This window comes from Carica papaya, chromosome 2 (genome assembly GCF_054855325.1).
Source record: "Carica papaya isolate Zhongbai chromosome 2, ASM5485532v1, whole genome shotgun sequence".
In the NCBI taxonomy this organism is placed as follows: domain Eukaryota; kingdom Viridiplantae; phylum Streptophyta; class Magnoliopsida; order Brassicales; family Caricaceae; genus Carica; species Carica papaya.
The window spans coordinates 6,672,728-6,695,060 of record NC_142310.1 but is presented as its reverse complement, the minus strand read 5'-3'; the positions used below and the strand labels follow the sequence as shown (position 1 = coordinate 6,695,060).

Below are 22,333 nucleotides of genomic sequence, written 5' to 3'. Positions count from 1 at the left end.
TCAAATATCACAGTCGTTTATTACATTATAATTTATATTTATTATGTTTTTCTTTTAATTTCATGAAAATCAACATGACTTAATTCTCATTCAATTATCTAAACATTCTTATTCTATTTTAACCAAACATGACCCCTAGATATCTTTTGAGAACAAAATACCCATTGCAAAAATGACCCAGTTAGAAACGAATTTCGACGTGCATGACGTGGCATCTGTTGGCCTTAAAAACACATCCGTATGGGATGATCGACGTCGTCAGCAAATACGACACCGTTGCTTTTCAGCTTTTTTTTAAAAACCATAACGCATCTTTTACTCCATGGTTAGTGCGCCACGTGTCATCCTTTTGCACCATATGGATATCATAGCATCACTAATATCACACAGTTTTAGATTTTACTGCCACGTCAGCAAACGTAACAGAGATGGCATCTGACGTGGCACCGTTTAGGCCCTTCACTTGCGCCACGTCATCTTCTCCAAGTATAGTACCTTTTCTTGTATGTATCCTATTCTTGTGTCCCCCTCTTTCCTCCCTATCATTCTCTACCAGTTCAAGCTGTTTTCCATGTCAATTTGCATTTTCCTGAAAAGTAAAAAAACCCTAAATAGAGCTTCTCTATTTCAAGTTTCAGTGAGAGGAATTTTTCACTCTCGCTAAGTACATGGAGCTGGAACAAAGTTTGTGAGGTAAGTTTGTTCTCGTTTGATATTCTTCTATTTTATCTTTTTTTTTTTCTGGAAAATGATTATGCCTGATTTCAATTTCAGGTTGTTTGGCGGAATTTTTCTTCCAATTTCGGGACACATTAAAATCAACAAGGACTGTTTTTCTTTTAGTTCAATACCTGGATTGATGATTCCGTTTCTTCGATTGAAATTTGAGATCGGATTTCTGGTTTGCTTTTAATGTGCAATTTGGGGAGTCTAGTAATTGACTACATTTTGGAAGATTGAGTTTCTATCCCTAGACTCTACTTGAAACAAAAAGAGTTTAGTTTCCATTAGGACTTGTTTGGCCGTTCGAGAAAATTCGAGGAGAGGAAATCAATATCAGCTTTCTGAATCTGCTTGTCGCCTGAATGCTCTTATTAGGGATGTTGATCCCACGTTGACCAAGTATAAGTATATAATTAATTGTTGAACAACTTTACCAGTTAAGATATGGTGTGACTTAGAATATAAGATGGGATCAGAGGTATTCTATCTGTACTTGTCTGTTTACTTACACGTTCTGCCTGAGGGTTAACCTGACATCAAGCAACAATGAAGAGAATCTATACTTGTTTATCTATCTTGGGAGCAACTCTACCTGTTAGCATATGATTTTAGGTTTTAACAATTCTAAAATTGTCTGATGGCATAATTTGGGAGTTGAAAGGTTTGTTTTCCACCTGCAAGGCATGGTTGCAGCTTGTAATAATGGTATTTTCTTCCACTTCTCAAGGTCTTATTAGTTTGCTGTGCTTGTCGAAGTCAAAAATTTTGAAGGAAACAGGATGGGCAAGCTGTCTTGTGGGATAAAAAGTTTTTGGACATATTCTATCCAGTGCCTTCCTTTTTCTTGGTCCTTTTGAATCGGGTTGATGGGAATCACTGAGACCAGTAACAATGGTCCTGTGACCAATGGAATACTAAAATCAAATCATCAAGTACAAGATGATCCAAATGGAACAAAGGATGAAGTAATAAGAGACAGACCGTTCTCAAAGGAAAATGAATCGCGGATTAATGAGGATGTAAAAGATGTAGATGATGGAAAGACTGGAGCAGTTCAGCTCCAGGAGCATGTACAGATTCTCCATAGGACACAGAAGAGATCCCAAGGGCCTCCAGACCACTGGGAGAGTTTTCTTCCTTTTAGGTCTGTGAAAGTTCTACTGGTGGAAAATGATGATTCTACCCGCCACATTGTTTATGCATTGCTGCGCAATTCTGGGTATGAAGGTGAGTTAGTTTTCCTACTAACGGAAACTCCGCATTTGGCATTGGAACTGTGCATGATTATCTCTGAACTTTGAGATAAATTAGTTCTGTTACAAAAGAAAGGACTTTTATATGATATACTTTGTAAAAGCTAAAATGAAGGTCTTGATGACGCTAACATTTTCAGATCTAGACCACCCTAAGGATTTCAAACATTGTTACCTAGACTAATTTGCAACAAATGAATTGTGTGATAATTTAGTTCTCTTACAAAAGAAAGGACTTCTATATGATATACTTTGTAAAAGATAAAATGAAGGTCTTGATGACACTAGCATTTTCAGATTTAGAACTCCCTAAGGAATTTGAACATTTTTATACTACACTAATTTGCAGCAACCTCATGTGCATCTAAAGGCTAACTTTGTGATGGAATAAGATGTTAAATATTACTTGGTATTGTTATGTGGTGGATTTTTCCCATTTCTCTATTGTGGTAATCTTTTACACAATTCTGACTTTTTTTGTCAATCCTGGCAGTTATTGCTGTCGAAGATGGCCTGCAAGCCTGGAAAATTTTGGAAGATATGACAAATCGTATTGATCTTGTTCTAACAGAGGTAGTCATACCATTTTTATCAGGCATTGGCCTTTTGTGCAAGATAATGGGTCAAAAGACTTGCAAGAATATTCCAGTGATCAGTGAGTATATTTCTTATGAAGTCCTTCCTCCATTTCATGTAATACTGTTAACTGATACCTTTTAACAAATTCTTTTATCCTTTTTGCTGCTAAACCTGGTGAATTTTTTGTGCAGTGATGTCATCTCACGATTCTATGAGTGTAGTCTTTAATTGTTTGTCCAAGGGTGCAGTTGACTATTTAGTGAAACCTATACGAAAGAATGAGCTTAAAAACCTTTGGCAGCATGTTTGGAGGAAATGCCACAGTGTGAGTTGCTAATATTATCTAACTTTACTGGTGTGAACCTTCAATAAACCAACTTTGAACTCTACAAAATCTTCATGTCAATCTTTATATATTCTTTTGTTTGCTAACTCTTAAGCTATCAGAACTATATCTTTACTTCAACAGCAACATTTCAAAAATATTTTTGAAGTTCTTTTCTCCTTTTTTTCACCATTTTAAAACTTCGCCAAATAGAACTATAGAAGTGCAAAACTTTGCCCCTTCTGTTGCATTCATTGTTCATCATTTCATCAGTCTAGTGGTAATGGGAGTCAAAGTGGCATTCAGACCGAAAATTCCTCAAAATCCAAGAGTGTTGAGGACTCGGACTACAATACTGGTAGCAACACTGAAGATGATATAAGAAGCATCGGTTTTAATGCTTGGGATGGAAGTGACAATGGAAGCAGCACTCAGGTATGACCTATTTTTCTTTCCTAAGTGCAGTGCGCACTATTTTCGGTGAAGGGAGTCTTTTCATTTGAAGTTACGGTGATGATTAAAGAATAGGATTACCATTGTTTTCTTCACTATAAAGAGTTACTATCGTTGTCTGCAAGCAAATTCATTCATTTTTGTAACCCATGCTCAGAAAGCTTCAAAATCCCTGATAGTTCCAAGTTAAGTCGCAGAACCAAGGCAAGAATAAGTTTTTTAATAGAAAAAAGCAATTAATAGGAGAGAAATCTCAAGAAACACCAACACTCAGGAGGAAACAATTAAAATCTTGGTAAAACATCTCAAAGAATAGAAGATGAAAGCAGCAACCAACAAATGATGGTATCAGGAACATTTTGAGATTCAAATTAACTGACAAGGTTGTGGACCTTACATCGGGGTAATTAAAAATGGGTATCAGGATCTGGAATACGTAGCCAGTTGGACAAGGAATAATCAGTGTTTCAGGGGATGTCACATGTCTGTTATCATTCTCTATACTGTAGTTCTAAACTTCATCTGTCTTCTTCTCAAGGTTTTAACTAAAGGCTTTAAGATTTCATGGATCTACTTTAAGCAAAATTATTGTGGAGAAATAAGAATAAGCAATAAAAATTAGAGAAAACCAAGCCTTCACAAATAGTCATCTCTAGTAATACATCTATGGTCTAATTGCTATAGGGCAAGCAAAATGACTGGTAAATTCTTCTGTTAAATACTAAAGCTTATAGAACTCATGGTACTCCCGATCCTATAATCTTCCAAAGCAAGAAACTTCTTTGAGTTCTGACTGTATAATGGTCATATATAAGGTTCCAAATGTAAAAAGAAGTCTGCATTAAGCCTTATAGATCCTAATACTCACATCCATCAATTTCAGAACCATCTGTCCTTTTTGACTCCTAACCCAAAGAAACCTACATGAATATAAAAGCCTATCTAAGTGGAAAAAATATGGGGAATATAAGTTATGAGACCAATCAAACTTAACACTTAAGTAATATGAATCACATAGCCATTGAAAACCATAGATAGGTATTAAAACCCAAGCTTTGTCATTTAACACCCCTTCTATCCCATGGAAGACATGTTACATTCTAGTGATTGGCGGCACTTGTGGTGACGCGGGAAAACCATAAATTAGTTATTTATTCTCAAGAATTCTTCTTATTCCTAGATCCTATCTTTAGATACTTCTTGAAAGGAAGAAGAATTTCACATTCTTGGTGAATAGGAAAAATTCCTATTGATTGCAGTTTTCTCCGAACTCCAGCAAAGGCATGAAAAAAAAGGCTCAAAAGGTAAAACTTGAAGGAGAAAAGGAAGTAGGTTTAGGCTTTGAGGATTTTCTAAATAAAGAATTTGTTAAAGAAGAATTAAGCTGCAGTACCTCTTTCATTCAAAATTGGATTTCCCAACCAAGTATTTCTGCCTGTGGCTTCAGAGGTACTGAAGTTTGGCATATTTTCCTGTGTCTAAGCATCTATTGTTCTCCTTGACTTGGATGATCAAGTAGTTCAGAAAACTAAATTTAGTTGTTCATCAATATCTTTCAACAGAAGGCTATGGATTTTTTTCAGCTCTTGTCCAAAACATGCAATAAGTTAGTTATGTTTGCAACTATTGGATATAGTAGCAAGCGATAATTAGTGAAACCGGCAAATTCCAACAGAAGACATCAAGCAGTATGAGGGAAAATTGAAGCATTAACAAAAAAAAAATCCAATAATATAGTAGAATATAACAAGTCCACACCAGCTGCTATAGATCATATGTATCTAGTCTGACAGTTACATGACACCATAGTGCTTAAGACCCCAAAAAAACTAATTTGAGAATAGTTTGTACAAAATCTGAAGAAACTTGCAAAAAAGCATATAATATAAGGTTATCTAATTTATTAATATTTTATAAGATTCCTGATTTACTATTCTTTTGTCAGTCAAGATTTTTACCATTCTTGATCCCTTCCTCACAAATTTCTTTTCTAATAAGTGTATCCCCAGAATGCACTTATTGAAAATCCAAACATCATTCTGATTCTATAATTAAATATTATGTAACTTCACATGGCAAATGATGTTTTCCTATTGAAGGTTCTTTCAAGGATTATCTTATCATTTATGCTTGCTTTGTCTGTTCTATGTGCCATGAAAATGTGCCTCAACACATGCAGGTGTGTCTCCTTGTGCATCTATCAGCTTTCATGTATGTAAATGGGCTTGTGGAGCCCACATTCCTATGAAATGAAAACAGTTTATTTTGGTGTCTGTTAACTGATTTTAAGTGACGACATAGTTCTGACCTGAAACCTGAGAATCACACTACAGAATAGATGTAGAGATTATAAATGCACATTATCCATTTTTCTTTGCAGAGCTCATGGACAAAAAGGACAATCGAAGTTGACAGTCCCAAACCAATGTCACCAGGGAACCAATTAGCTGATCCACATGATAGCACATGTGCCCAGATCATTCGGTCAAGATCTGAAGCAATTCATAACCATTGGTCTGTGACTGCTGCAAAAGAGTACAAAGGGGACAAATTCAGTATGAACAATTCTGTTTTTTTCTGGACTTCTCTCATGAATCCAATACTTTCTTTCCATTTTGCTCCATTAAAGACTATATTCCATTTCACTGTTTAGGCAATATGCTGATGGGCAAAGATTTGGAGATAGGAGTCACTAGAATTCCAAAGTTGCAACTTAAAAAGCCAAGTGCAGAGGCACTAAGCCACATAGATGGTCTACCTGGATTGAACTCGATTAAAGATCCTGAGAATTTATTGAAAGAAGAACAGGGAAACAACAGTGATAGTGATTTAAAAAGCCTATCTGCTGATCTTATTGGTTCCATCAATTACAAGTGTCCTAATCTAGAATGTGTTACCTTTGGCACCACAAATCTTCTTCCCAAGGTCTCTGATGATAAAAATAAGGTTATTTATGACACGGAGGAAATGCCATGCCTTGAGCTCAGTTTGAAAAGATTTAGTGATGCTGGAGATACTAGGAAAAGTACCCATGACAGAAATCTTCTGAGACATTCTAAACTCTCAGCCTTCTCAAGGTATGGATAGATTTCGGTTCCCTACTCAACTCCAAAGTTTTAGTTCGACTAAGATTTCACTTCTTTGCAGGTATAATTCTGCTTCAACTGCTAATCAGGCACCAACAGGCGATATAGGTAGCTGTTCTCCACCAGATAATAGCCTAGAGGTTGCAAAAACAGAATCAGAGCAGAATATTCAATCTAACTCAAATCAGCATTCCAATAGTGATAGCAACAACAATGATATGGGTTCTACAACTAATAATATTTTCAACCAATCGATTGTATTTAGTGACAAACTAGCTCCTATATCCAAAGACAATTGTCTCCCTCCTTCCGCTCTGCACCCTATGCAAAATGGTCATTTCTCTCCTGTTGAGCCTGTGTTAGAAGGTAAATCTGATGCTGCAGTGCCTAAGGCAATGTTGGCTCAAGGGAAGAGCGTGGACCAGCTGATCCAAGTGCACCACTACCATCACCATCATCACCAGTATTACATCCATAATGTGCCACAGCAGCAGTATCTAGCCAACCATGATGATACGCCTTTAAATAACATGGTGGAAGCAGCTTCCCAATGTGAGGCATGCAATTCATCAGGTGCATATAATGATGGTAGTGATTGTGCTCATGCTTTCAGTGGAAGCGCCTCAGGCAGTAACCATGGGAGCGATGGGCAAAATGGAAGCAGCACTGCATTCAATGTCACAGGAACAAACATGGACATTCACAATAGGATATCTGGTGAAGGTGGAGCTGGTGGTGAAATCACCATTGGGATAGATCAGAATCATTTTTCACAGAGAGAAGCTGCCTTGAACAAGTTCCGCCAGAAAAGGAAAGAAAGATGCTTTGAGAAGAAGGTAGCTAAGTTGCATTTTAATATCAAAATCTTTGGTTCCTCAAACAAAATCTAGATATTTACAACAAAAGAATTTCAAGATATCACCCTGTACTGTCAATCATTATGTCATAGTAATCATCCAACGTGCAAACTATTTTGACATTCAATGAGACAGTTTTAAGGCAGATTTTCTCATGGGTATTTGGGCAGCTAGTCATTACATTGACCACCTTAGAATGAAAGAATATCTATTAGCTATGTTTTATTCTGCCAATACCAAATTTGGTTAGCATGCAACTTTGGCACCACTAATGCAAATCCAAAGTATGAGCACGACAACCTAATTAATTGTGAATCCCATGGTTGACTCCCTGTTTCTACTGTATTGTGAGAGTCTTTTACTTCTGTATTAAATTTTGTTAGAACTGAAGGATGCAGGATATTCCTAATTTAGTTCTTTTCAGGTCCGATATCACAGTAGGAAGAAACTAGCAGATCAAAGACCTCGTGTTCGTGGACAATTTGTGCGACAGGTGGTGCACGAAAACAGAAACGAGGACAAGCATTGTCAACCTGACGCTAGTGAGAGATAGCAGATGAGGTTTGTATGAGGTGTCATTAACTGTGTGTCCATTGGAGTGAGCATTTAACATTCCAAGGTAGAATATTTAGGCAAGTGACGGTGTTTAGTTAAGATCTTATTTTATCAAAAAGCCAAAACCCGCTGTAGGTGAGGCTCCAAAAGGCACCTTGAGGTTTTAACCTCTGTTTATAATTCTAAGATTTATGCTGCCACCAGTGTCGCCCAGAAGGCCACCCTTTAATGGCAGCTTTCTCTAATAAACTAAATCTTGACAAGTAGCATCTTCAAAGACTTATTTAAGTCAGCAATTCGGACACCCTTTCTTGAGGAATACCTCTCACATAATTTCTCCAGGATTTTTCTTCCTGTACATGCTAATATTGAATGGACTTCTTAGCTATGCATATTACTCACACAAACGCATTTAGCGGGTTTACAAATAAGCACTTGATCTGGCTTCACCAGATGTTTGTTTCGAAGAAGGGAGCTTTTTTTTTTTTTTTTTTTTCTTTTGGTATAATTTAAAGGAATACAAATATTGCCTTTCAGACACATACTACAACCAGATTTATCACACCACTAGTATCACCTAAAAGATACATAAAGATGACGAAGTTGGGCCAGAAATTATCCATGCAATTCTACAATTAATCAATATCCTGAAATTTAGCCCAGACGAAAAAAGAATTAATTGGAAGAGATCGAAGGCAGCTCTATCCCCTCAATGTTTGCCTCCTCTCCTAAGAAATATAATATGATAACGTGAAATAGTGGCATGCGAACACCATTTTCACGCCTAGTATGTAAAGCAAATATCATACTGCTCAAATACATACGTATCTAATAAATTATATGTACAAGAGAGACAGATAGGAAGCTAACCGTTTTGAAGAAACCCAGAAACATGACAATTACGCAGCTGCTATCCTGAAGAATAAGAGTAAAAATAGGTTAAGAAATCTATTGAATCAAAAGGGTAGAGTAGTTGATCAGAAGTGGAAGCAGAGATGCAAGACTTTTTCATTTTTTGGGTTTCACAAATCAGGGAATTTATTCACGTGAGCAGAAACGAAAAGATGGCTTTCCCCTTTTTACCGGTATTGATGGACGAGTTAAAAGTTCACGTGTTATATATAAAACTAATGGTTTTCTAAAAATTAATTAAAAAAAAAAAAAAGAAAGGAAGAGATTGTGTGATCGAAGTAAAGACAACGTGGCCGAAGCTGTGACATTTAATTATGTGACCTTTCTTTCCTTTTAAGGGGGGAGGGGGGTGGGGGGCAAATACGGTATTTTAGGCGAGTCCACCCGAGCTCAACAAGTAGAATCTCCCAAAAAAAAAAAAAAAAAAAAAAAAAAAATAGTTTAAAAGATATTTTATGTATTTTAAAAAAAACAACTTGAAACAAATACCATAACATCTTTATCTGGCAGATGCGTTTTATAGACTTCATTAAAAAATTTCATATTCACTTTTTACACCTTTCTAGAATGGTCCTTCACCTTCAAAATTTTATTTTTGTCGAAATTTAGACACTTTGTGTCGTTATTACATTGAGAGACGACGCCTATGCCACCGCCTCCGCCCTCTTAGTGCATTATTTCGGAGAAAAAAAAAAAAAAAAAAAAAAAAAAAAAGTAAAATCAATTTTATATCTTATGAGTACCAATTCACCCTATTTGTTGTGAAAGTTTTTCTTTTTATTTTTATTCACTCTGTGTCTTTTTAATTTTCTTTATTTTATAAATTTATTTAATTCATTTATAAAATATAATAAAAATAAATAAAGATAATATTATTATATTTAAATTGATATTTCTGTCAAACAGTTTTTAAATTTTACACAGAATACGTATAGCACATATATGTTGCTAATTTTAGTTGAAGTAGTTGTCAGTTCATTATATATTTTGCTAATTTTTAAATTCTTAACTTATCATGTTTCATACTCAACGGAAAGAGATTGGGAAATAAATGCGCCATGGTAGCATAAATCTCTTTCTTGTTTCTGTCACTCGCATGTTTGAACAAGCTAAAATAGTACTCGATACCCATGATCCATATACAGTCCATACCCATGAATAAGCTAGGAAGGTAGCTCTATTTCTTAAATAAATTCAACCACTTTGCAATCATAACAAAACTACAAGATAGTCCAAAATTTGTGAAGCTAAAAAATTAGGAATTTTTCTATAAGTTCATTACATTTCTTTCACAATAATTTAAGAGTAAGAAAAATTATCAAAGAACCATGTTGAACACTGGGTTCTTAATGTTACTGGAGTTAAGGCTAAGGAAGTCGGTAATATTATTGATAAAGATTATGGAGCATAGTGATAATCACTTCACGAAAATGCTTACGACAGTTCTTGCCGGACAAATGTATTAATTAATAAACATGAAAGAAGCTTATTTTAAGTATGATTGACGCAGTGCCCAGCATAAAAAAAATCTAGAAACACCAACAAAAGCAAAAAATACAAACAAAACAGGACCAACCCCGAGGGATTGCTTTGCATGGATCTTGTTATTTATTTATGTCAACGGTAACTAATAACATTTTTTATAATTTTTTTAACATATTTTCAAGACACGATTAATTAACAAATAAGTTTTATTGTCCTAAATAATATTCTTTAACAAATATATAACACTAATTACAAAAGGTCAGGCTAGAGACGATTTTTCCCTTAAGACTTTGGAACTCCTCCTCCACCCCCTTATCCCTCTAGGTAAATCCAATAACTTTGCAATGAATCTATATGATTATCCAAGCCACCGAACAATTCGACTGGTAAAAACCTACACATCCTTTACAACTGTGACGTTTCCTTATCATGGAGTAGCACTAGTTGATGTCAACCCCATAGGTGAGCCAAAAAGGATGGTGAGCGCATGTTGTTTTCTGGTGAGTGGGTTTGGTGATTTTGTGTTTAAAAAAGTCAGTACAATTGGTCAGCTGGTAGCCACTATAATCAAATATAGTGTTGTATATTTTCTGTTTAAAATTTAACAAAATGTTAATAGAAGAATCATATTAATTGAAAACTTGCTTGTTCAATTTTGAAATTTTTAGTTGAAGTCATGTCTAATGTATACAAGCTAAGCTCAATATTCGATTTTAGTTAAGACCTAATGAATCAACCTCCCGACAATCGATACTAAGGTATCGAACAAGCATAATAATTAAATTTTCGGAAATAGGAACATCTTACGCTCAATGTAAGAAGAAAAAAATTCAAGGAACCTGATTCTGAAGATCTGGAACAGAATCGATCTTCTTATTTCCATTCAGGCTAATAAGCATTTCATCTGATGCATTGACGAATCCATATTCTAGACGAGATAAATTTTTATTTACCTTATATCAACATTGATTATCAAAAATATTGATATTACGCATGCATGAAATTTAAAATTACGAGTAAATTTTTACTAAAACAGTACAAAAATATTTGAAGAGTAAGTGTTCAATAGGTAACGTGAAGTACCTGAGATTTAATAGTCAGCAACATATCTCTGAGTCGCTGCATCCAGCGCGGCGAATCTCGAAGTATCATCTCTCGCTCCATTTTTTACAAAATTAACAGGTTATAATGCAATTATTCAAAAAGAAAATAACGTTGCAAGAGAAAAATAGACATGAAGAAATTGAACACGGAGCAAAGTGATGTTCTGGTTCTTGATCCTGCTTCATTGAGAGTAGCTCGCCGGAGCTGGAAAACCTGGAGAGCGTACTTACTTTTGTTTTCCAAATGAAGAAATTTTCTATTCACGTGTTCTTAAATATGCGGTAGAGAAGGAAAACTTTCACTTTTTAAGGATGCGAAGACCAAGTAAATTTCACGTGTTAAATGTGAATTTAATGCTCTCCTTTTTTGTGTCTCCCTTAAAATGCCACCGTTTGACTAGGAGAAAAAGATATACACCCAATTTATTTTGTCTGCACTCAAATTTTTTCCTCCTTTGGGAGCATACCTCAAAAGAGATCTCTTTTCCTTCTCCTATTTTTGTTGCTTGATTTGAGGAGAAAAAAAATAATAATTTAGCACGTGCCAAAGTCATTCGGTGAAATTATACGAATAATAACTAATTCGGTATACATCAACAATAATAATTTAATTCAAAATATGTTTTATTAATTTTATTAATCCGTTAAAATTTTCAAGACAAATAGCATGTATACGTTTCGTCCAATTTCTTTCATTTTAGTTCTAATTCTTCGCTGAAGCGCACAGAGCAAAGCGAACAAAATAGGGCAAGCGAAGTGATCGAAAGAATTTGAGAAAGTTGTGACGCAGAGCTGATGTCTCGTTGGTCTCCTGCTGTAAGAATGAAAAAGAGTCCTTCTGCAGGACCTACTCCAGAGCAATTAGAGACAAAGAAGTCAAAGCAAGAAAGCGTCAACAAGAAGGCCGTGAGAGGGCATTCATGCCAAAGGGCAAAAGATTGTGGTCTTCCAATCGCAGAAGATCAAACAACAAGAACTTTTTTCAATTCCAATAGCATCTCCTGATGACACTCTATCACCTTAATCCCTTTTTTTTTTTTTTTTTTTGAGGGAGGCTGGCTAGGTGAACCAATCTATTCTTCTTTCTAAGCAGGCGGGAAAAGGGTGTCTCAGAATTTCTTCTTAGGATTTTATTCTTCTTTCTTTTTATTTTACTTGGAGAGATTTCACTTTCCCATCAAGTAATATTCTTCCTTCAGTGAATTTCGGGTGTCCCCCTCTTGTAGGTTTTCCCTTGCCCTACTTCTAAAGATAGATAGAAAAGGTTGGAGATCAATCCTTCCACAGATGCCACTTCAGGATTTAAAAAAAAAAAAAAAGCTTCAAGCTCAGTAAGAAATCAGTCCATCACTTTGATCACATCAACATATGATTGCACTCAGCCTCTCATCAGATCCACCATATTTACACACATACAGTCCTAGCTCAGCCCCTCAAATGCATCACTTTTACATACTCATAATCCTAGCTCAGCATTAGATCAAATCTCATTAATATAAGATATATCACATCAATCACATTAGTACGTAGGCACATCTGGCACCTCATAATATATATACATGCAGGTCATAGAGAAGTCTCTTAAAAGCTTACCGTTTCCATTCTTCACACGTTAAAGAAAAATGAGAATAAAAAAAAAAAAGGAGAGTTAAACATTTTAACCCAAAAAAAAAAATCTATCTTATTTCTAATTACCTGATATACTATTTTATTAATAAAGATTATAACTGACAATATCTAATTACTTATTTTCACATACACCTGACCCAAAGAAAACAGAAAATATCTTTATTTCTTTCTTTCTATTTTTTCCCATTGCATTAATGATTTTTATGTACTCAGTAAAGAAACAGCTGCGATATGAAAACAAAAACAGAGAACTCCAGTGTCATCTAGTATAAGAAAAAAAAATCCTTTATTTAATATTTTTCCCTTATCTATTCTAAATTAACAAAGAATATAATATAAATCATTTCATTTATTATTAAAAAAGATAAATCTCTATACAACCAAGTTCACTTAGTCATGACGGTTACTTCCCCGCTCGCCAAGCTGGAGGGCGAGGGTACGAGTCCTTGCTTGATGCTCCTTCAAGTAGGGACATATTATTCGAATCAGTATTCAATCAACCAAGAGTTGTACATCCGTAAATATTGTAATTTAATACCACGTTTTAGTATCATTAAGCATTTATAAATTTTTTTTTTCTTATTAAGATGAAAAAAAATTAAATATATATTCAGGAATGTAAAAACTAACTTCTCACAACAAATCAAATTATCTTACCAAAAAACAATTCTAAAGATATACCTATCGAGTTGATTGGCTTTGGGTAGCAGTTTGTAAACAAAGGAAGAAACTTCTCAATCTCATTCCTTGTTATTTTGCAGGGAAAGAAAGAAACAAACATATTTTTTGAAGAAAGAAATGCACTTGCTCTCCTTCTGATATAATTAGAGACTTTGGGTTCTAGTCTCTCAGTATTTATCAAGCTCCTTGAGGCTGTCAAGAACTGAGCTTTCACTGTGGATGGAAGAGGAAGGATGGTGGCTTCTTGAAAACACGATGGGTTAGTGGGTGATAACAAAAGCTTTATGAATCAAATGGACAGAGGTGCATGTTAGAATTTATATAACATTTAGGAAAAATATCCAAGTTAGTTCTCAAATTTAGTTCTAAATATTTTTTCTGTCACAATTTAATCCCCAAACTTCTTGTCTTGTTTCCAACTTAAATTATTTAAAATGGAATGGAAAATATGAAATTAGTTTATGGCTTGTTTGAAATTTAAAAAATTTATGGATCATAAAAATAATTTTAAAAAAACCCTAATAATCCTTAAATCATCCTCTTTCATCGTAAATCATCTTCTTCAACCAGCTCATAATTGCTGCAGTGCAGAGGAGCAGAGTGCATTCACCCAATCAGGTAAATATCTGTGGAAATTAGGCTTATCATTGGTGATTCCAGTATGTCAAAAGGAAATGGAGATAGGGATTACAGATCTGATAAGATGGAGGGAACAAAGATGTGACCTAGTTTTTCAGGCAAAAGGAAGAGAAGAACATTCAACTAAGGCATCTCAATCAGGCAGTAACAAGTTAATTTTTTTTTTTTATTTAAAGACTAAACAGTGTTTGTTTTTCGAACAAAAACTAAAAGTTCGGAGACTAAATTGTAATAAAAAATTAAAACTAAATTGTAAGATAAGCTAAAGTTGAAAGACTGAATTTGATATTTACTCTAATATTTAAAACGTTATCTATTAAATATGTAAATATATAATTATGTGTATGTCATGTCAATGTCACATGTACAGAATATGCCAAATAAATGGTCATCTCAGCCCAAAAAATGGCTATTTAGAATGACCACATTAGATGCCATATACTACTAAATAAGAAGGTGTTTGAAGTGTTAACGTTCGGCCAACTGAGAGGCATATTCAAATATAATTCAAAAGTTCAAAGTATATATGAACGGAAAGGTGAAAGGACTTGTTTAAATATTTTAAAATAACATAAGAGTTTTTTACTTATTTTGACCTTAGCACAAATGACAAAACTGTTACAGGGCGAATGCCAGAGAAAGCAAGTAGATTAATTTGTAAATACCATTGAATTTTAGAAGTTACTTGCCTCCCCAACTACCATTAAGCAATAATTCATGCTAATTCCTTTTAGAAATTTTGTTTGTCAAAATTGAATGCTCATTGCAAGCAGAAATGATTAAAGAATACCTGTCCATGAATATTACTTGCCAAACCTGTCACCAAGAGGTCTGCCTTTATAAGAATGTTTGCAAGGTAACCATCTGAAACATGAATGTAAGCCTCCTCATGCTTGAATATTTATCCTTTTGATTAAGTACAAATAAAGAACAATCCTGAAACAAGAGCTATGTAAGAACGCAAAAACGGTTGCATAACTTTAACAGGCGTGAAATGCAAGGAAAGTACTTATAAAGTTCAGTCACTATCTTACAAATTCAGATGTTAAACTGTGGCAAGAGTGCAGTAAGTCTGAGACATGGTCTGAATTCACAGAGAATTTTTGTATAGTCCTGGACTATAGGTGATCTGGAGCACTCTTTTTTTCTTGTTCTTTTAGTTTAGTTTTGTCTAAGAAGAATCTCATATGATTTGATAAAAGTGCTGAGGTTGTCCAATTAAATTCATAGGGTGTTGTGCTCTGAGGTCACACAAAAAGTTCTCCATTAGAAGCCACCTCCGTAAGTAATACATCATCTATCACTATGGTAACTTGGTTCTTCTTAATATCAAGTAAGCTATAAATAATTTAATCCTTCCCTACAACACTACCTATCCACCTTCAGTGGTTTCTCTTTCATCTCCATCAAGCCATGAATCAAGTTAAAAATAATTCCCTGTCATAAGTGCAGCCTAACTGAAAACAATAACTCCAGATAATTTTTATGTTTGACAGGATAAATATTTTATGCAAAGAGAACATAAATCCCAAAAGCAAAATTTTTCTTCTGAATATTTTATTTATATTTGTCGATGAAGCATCTCAACTAGCAAGTAATACTATTGAAAACCCCAAACCTAGTCTGTAAATTGATGAACTTTAACTAACATATAAATAAATTCATGCAAAAATCGTTTTCTCTGATATTCTCAAATGGACAGCACAGCATATGCATGTCAAAGAAAGAGAACAAATTAGAATCCATTTCTGCTAATAAGTCACAACCGTGTCATATTTTCACAAATGAACCAATGGAAAAACACTTTGTGTTAAGAACCTAACAATTAAAAGTTCATCATAAAAACATAAAAAGCACCAATAATTTCTCCTAGCAAAAGACCCAATTATCACAGCTACTTATTTGCAGAAAATCACAACCATATCAAAGCTTACACTGAAAACGCTAAGAAAGAATGTGTGGGATAAAAAATACCCAATCGTTACAGCTACTTATTTGCAGATGCATTCCATCTGCTGCATATGGTTCTAGATCCTAAACGAGACAAAGTTCCATTTGTCTTTGTGCCTTTAGTTGTATCCATCAGCATTTCATCATCAACAACCTTGAACTAAGACACATTCGAAAGTAAAATTTAAAAAGCAAATTTTCGGTAAAGTGGAACCAAATTCAAGCCCCGGAAAAATAAGTGCTCAAAAAGTAACGGAAAGAACCTGAATCAATTCCGCAACATATGTCTGAGCCGTTCCACCCTGCTCCGCGAATCACCGAGCACGTACGGTACCTTCTGCTCTTCCATCTCACTAATAAGTATAAACTGACAAGCAAAGCCCGTTGCAATATAAAAACAGACTAACCAATTGAAGACGGAGCAAAACTGAAACGTAAAGCACTCCGTTTTCTTACTCTGATCATCAGAAGCGGCTCCCCGAAACTCGGAAATCTCAAGCGTAGCCCGTTTCTGGTTGTTCTGGTTTTCAATTATGAAGTTTTGATCACGTATCCGAACAATCCATTAGAGGGCAAAATTGAGAACATAATTTTTTCTTTCACGAAAAAAAAAGAAACTAATTTTTTTTTTTTAACGAAATTATTAATTTTTTTTTCCTGAAAGATATCGAGAGTAAAATTAATAATAAAAGAAAATTAGAGTATCTTTGTGATTAATACTCTTTTTATAATAAGCATGATTTTTAACCATAACAAGTTTATTGAAATTTAATTCAACTTAAAATTTAAATTAATATTTAATTTTAATTTTTTAAATTAATAAATGTATCCAATGATAAAATATTTACGAGATATTATACGAACATTAATAAAATAAAAAATTTTATAAATATAATTAATGTATTAACAAAATAATTTATTATATAATATTTAGATTGGAAAAATTAGTTCAAAATAATTTTTTTTTTTAATTTATAAAAAATATATATAAATAATTAAAATTTATTTTAATTTACTTTTGTTAAAGTTTAAAAAAATAAATAAATTATGGACGAAATTGAAAATAATTCTGAAAATAGTCAAAAGTGCGAATATGGAGAGTATTTTTAAAAGAAAATTTAAAAATATGGAGTAAAATCATAAAAAGACAAAGTTTGACAACGTGGAACGGCGAACCAGAACATGCAAGAGGCCACGCGTGCAATCCGCGTGCTTGGGCGATCCGACGGCCTAGATTGCATCACGCGCGCATGAATGGTTCAGATGCACTCCATATTTAGATGCGATCGGACGGACGAGATTGATACCGATGGACGGTCCAGATTCATCCATGCAATCAACCTAAATAGAAAATCATCGAACGGTCTTCCTCGCTCCATATCGACTCGAACAAGCGAGCTGGATCGGATGGAGAAGAGTATTTAAACTCCTCTTTGTAGGGAACCAAAACTCTAGCCGACACCCAGCCGGAGAAGAAGAAGAAGAAGGCCGGAGGGAAGACCAGTTGTTGGAGAGACGCCGCTGCCACCGCTGCACCAGAGCCACTGTCGACTGCCGAGAAAGGTAAATTTTTGTTCTTCCCACTCGGAATTCAATCCTGACTCTTTCTACGGTCATATTAGAGCAAAAGGGTTGACGGGTAAACCAGAAAACTGCTGACAAAGCTTGGTCGAGCTGCCACAGCCAAAACTGAAAACCTTCTCCGATAATCCTTTTCCTGTTTTTCGTTTTGTGATTTTTTGACTACCGTGTTCACCGTCCTTTTCTGGTGCAGGTCAACTAAAGGAGAACTTCAGCTGCAAAGGAGGACCGGCAGATCCGCCGCACCCAGAGACCTTCCACCGGTAAAGTTTCAATTTTTTGCCTTTTCTGGCCAATCGAGGTCTCCTAACTCATTTTTTCGCAGGTTTATATGTAAAACCGACCAAAATTGATCTAAACCAGCCGAAACTGACTAGGTCGAAGCGAACCACCATTGTGGCAGCAGATTCGGCACCGTCATGGGTAGTGGAGCCAGCGCCGGAGTACGGCGACACCGTCGTGCTGGAACTTTAAAATTGGCCGAAAAAAAATTTCAACCCTATTTTGGCATTTTAGGATATTTCTAGGATATGTGACGGATGTTTTAATTTTTGCAGAAAGATTCAGGAAACCTACAAGATCGCCAAGAGACGCAGTAGAAAGTACGGTATTTTGGACACCGATTCGATGTAAGAATCTTTCACCCTTTTCTTTGTTACGTTAAATTGAAGCTTAATAATCGATAATACTGTATTTTGTGAAAATTAGAAAATCCTAAAATAATTACAAGTCACTAGTTGAGGCAGAACCGGTCAATGTATATTTGTCCTAGTTTACTGTTTATTTTCTCCTGTATTGCTTAAAATGTTTACTATTGTATTGTGTGCATTAAATTGTTAGTTAAAATTATTTTTTCGATTATTTAGTTTACCTAACTACATAGCCCTCATTTATTGAATTATTTTGCAATAAATGTCTCAATCATATTTCTTGATGTACGTATGCCTATTTGTATGACTTACGGTTAATCTGTAAATATAAAATATTGGTATGTAACTGGTAATTGGTTAATGATGTGAATCTATGTATGAAAAGTTTACTGGGTACCCTGAAAAAAGGTGGACAGACCCGATACATAGAAAACCCTACTGTGGATATTATCTCAGTCGGACGGGACTGAGAAGTCTCATACTAAAAGAGTTTGGAAGATATGGTTCATCATCAAACCGAACGGGGTATCGAGATGATGGTGTTTGATGCCCATTACCGGACGGGGTATGAGGACAGTCAGTTAATTGACAAATTTGGATAGTAGGTTCATGCGTATAGGGATATCCCTATAGATCCCCAGATATCAGTAAGCAGGTAAAAATAAAAGTTGTTATTTTTGCTCACTTGTAAATGAAATCATAATGCTATTTGAGTTATTTTCTTTATATATCGATTTTGAAAACTCGTAATAATAAATATGGAATAAACAGTTTTATGTTAAATAAATTTACCAAAATTAAGAGTTCCATTAGTTGTTTTATAATTTTTACCAATCTTCGATTTTTCGTAACAGTGATTAGTGTGATATTTTTACTGGGTAGTGTAGTTCATCCCCTATTTAACCAGTTCAGATCAAAAAGACCAAAATTCATATCCTGAACAACAGAAGGGTTACGAGTAAAAGTTACCTCCCGGACCCCATTAAAGTTGTCAATAGAGGTTAACCCCATAGGATTTTAGTTTCATCTTTGTTTCTGCTATTTTAACTCCTTTTAAAGATATTTTTATAGTTCTATTGGGCATCCTAATTTACTGTGTAAATGATGTAAACTATAACTATTATTTGCTTCTACTATTTTAATATATATTCTTTTTCTTAAGGTTTCGGACATTTACATATTATGAGTTAAACTCTTATATAAGTAAATTTGAAGAAGAAAGATAAAAAACTTTAGGTTTGTTTTTGTCGAAAAAGATCGAAGTTGAGAAAAGAATCCTTAAACGAGGTTAAGAAAAGAATAGGAACCTTCTTCAAACTTTATGAAATACATATAATGGACAAAGCAATTTCTATTTTATAAGTTAGTATATATTACTAAAAATGTAAATTATTATGTGTAATTATACTTGGCATAACTTATTCTCTCATAATTATGAGTCATCTCATATGTATCATATTAGGATAACTTCTTTATATGTATATTTTGGTATCAAATTTCATATAAAAACAAAATATTTTTTGTATCAAGATTCATGAAATCATCATCAGTTACAAAGGAATGAATGTGATAAATGTAACCTCCATCACTTAAATTACAATAATAAATGAATATATAGACATAGATAGAAATATTTATAACACTTTCTTAAAATTAAAATTTAATATTCAAACATATGGGAGAAAAAGAGTTTAAAACTTTCAGAGTCAAAGTTGTTACTTTTAACTTTTAATTGTTCAACTTATTATTTATTAATAAAAATAAGTATTACTCACAATTATTATATTTTTTTATTTTCTTAATTTTATATGTCTTATATAAACAAACAAAGAACTTTCATTTTCTTTACTTCTATTTTCTCCAAATTCCATTTAATATTCTTTTTCTAAATATAAAGGAAAATAACATCAATATTTTAAGACAAAAAATTCACTGATATCACTTTTAAAAATATATACAATTAAATATATTTTTACCTTATTTAGTTTAAATTAAAAAAATATTTATTTTTTATTTAAAAAGATTGATATTCTCGTAACTATATTGACTTAATCATGATGATTATTTCTTCATTCCCTGTAAAGAAGAAAAATATTCAAAATTTAATGTTGGAGTCATTTATTATCTAATAAAATTGTACATCTCTAAAAAATATAACAAAAATTTTTAAACCACTTTTTAATACTATTAAAAAATTTACTTAAAATGTTTTGTTAAAATAAAAAAAAAATGCATTAGACATATTTAGAAAATGTTAGAAATATAAAAGTTAATTTGTATATGTTATAAAGAAATACTTTAAATATATAAAAAACATAACATTTAATAATACGATGTAATGACCCCGAAAATCCAAAAGAAAAAATATATAATAATTTAAGTGCATAAGCAAAATAAAAGGTTAAAATTTACATTCCCTACACAATACTTAAAAGTATTAAACAGCATTACATAATTAATGCTTTGAAAAAAACACGAGAAATAAAGAAACAAATGGAAAATAGAAAATATGTAGCATTTACTCACAATCTTCTTGCGGATCGAGCTCTGGAATTAGGTTCTCTTGATCTGAAATGGTTAAATAAATGATGAGCTACACTAGCCTAATAAGGATATTACACCATATAACCGGCACATAAGCAAAGGTTGGTATAAAATCAAAACAACTAATGGAGCACTAAATTTAACAAATTCATTTATCAATCATAAAATCATTTACCGTTCACTTACCATAGTAAAATTTATGAAAATAACCTATAGAGATAATAATATCATACATATCATAATTTTATGAACAATCAGTAATGTAGAACATATCGTAAATTCATATCCATTAACAATAGACCAAATCATAATTGTTTCTCTTTTCACCAGCCTACTAGTATCCATGGGAGTTCATAGGGATGTCTCTGCTACACGTGAACTTTTTTTCTTAACAATCTCAATTATAGGGTCGTCCCCATACCCCATCCAGTATAAGCGCCAAGACATTAAACCTCAATATCCCGTCCGGTATGAGCGTCAAATTACCAAGTCTCCCCCGTCTGGTATGAGACAACGTTCACGGTAGGGTTCCCTATATATCTGATCCGTCTACCATCTCCCAGGATATCTAGTAAGGCTGTCGTTTCATTTGTTTATTTAATCATACCACTTTCTTGTTTTTCTTTAGTCTTCATTACCAAATCAAACATAATCACATAAACAAATAAACGTGCATAGATAATGTAATCATGTCTCAAATCTAAAATCAAACAGTAGTCAAGTAAGTGAGCAATACATGCGTCTAATGTAACGGCCCCGGAATTTTAAAATGAAATATGTGTATTAAAATAGTCAAATGCGGAAGCGTAATAAAAATTTTGATTAACATCCCTTACACTAAAACCAAAAACGTGCTCAAAGTATAAAAGAACAAACTAACTAAAAGAGAAACTCGAAAATAAAAGCTATAAATATAACTACGAAGTCTTCAGGCGTCCCCTTCGCCATCTTCCTGCGGAACAGGCTCGGGAACAATGTCTTCCTGATCTGAAATGGTTAAATAAGGAATGAGCTACACCAGCCCAGTAAAGACATTACACTATCTCACCGTCACGGAGGTAAAGGTGAGTAGAAAACACAAAAAGGCCAATGGAGCATAATTTACAACAAATTCTTTTATCAATAATAAAATCCTTTACTGTCCACTTACCTCGGTGAAGTTCATAAAACAACATACGAAACCAATAACATTATCATCATCATGAAATCATATGAACTGTATAACATAATACTTATCACGTCTTTTGCATTTCAATCATTACACAACATATTTTTCCTCATTTACCAGCCTACTAGTATCCATAGGGACCCATAGGGGTCCCGCTACC

At 33.8% G+C, this 22,333-nt stretch overlaps 1 protein-coding gene and 1 long non-coding RNA gene across 13 annotated transcripts; one reads left to right on the top strand and one right to left on the bottom strand.

The window, feature by feature from the left end:
* Positions 1-288: 288 nt before the first annotated feature.
* LOC110824141 (uncharacterized) lies at positions 289-16,842 on the bottom strand. Of its 12 annotated transcripts, none has more exons than XR_015816891.1 (6): positions 16,687-16,842; positions 16,494-16,597; positions 15,071-16,390; positions 11,312-13,419; positions 8,702-8,746; positions 6,595-8,559 (listed from the first exon to the last, which is right to left on the bottom strand). It is a non-coding gene; the product is annotated as an uncharacterized LOC110824141 (long non-coding RNA). The 12 variants fall into 12 exon arrangements; XR_015816894.1 differs by having other exon boundaries at positions 11,312-15,216; positions 15,315-16,390; XR_015816895.1 differs by having other exon boundaries at positions 11,312-15,521; positions 16,255-16,390.
* On the top strand, positions 1,590-8,094 carry LOC110823915 (two-component response regulator-like PRR37). Its single transcript, XM_022054413.2, has 8 exons — positions 1,590-1,950; positions 2,470-2,631; positions 2,747-2,880; positions 3,154-3,315; positions 5,714-5,888; positions 5,987-6,410; positions 6,481-7,255; positions 7,701-8,094. Exons 1-8 carry the CDS (start codon positions 1,590-1,592, stop codon positions 7,827-7,829), a joined length of 2,322 nt encoding a protein of 773 aa, XP_021910105.1. The 3' UTR covers positions 7,830-8,094.
* Positions 16,843-22,333: the final 5,491 nt, after the last annotated feature.

Coding starts and splice junctions, on each gene's coding strand:
- LOC110823915 (XM_022054413.2), top strand. CDS start 1,590: ATGGGAATCACTGAGACCAGTAACAATGGTCCTGTGACCAATGGAATA. Junction 1,951..2,469: donor GCGCAATTCTGGGTATGAAG/GTGAGTTAGTTT, acceptor CAATCCTGGCAG/TTATTGCTGTCGAAGATGGC. Junction 6,411..6,480: donor AAACTCTCAGCCTTCTCAAG/GTATGGATAGAT, acceptor ACTTCTTTGCAG/GTATAATTCTGCTTCAACTG.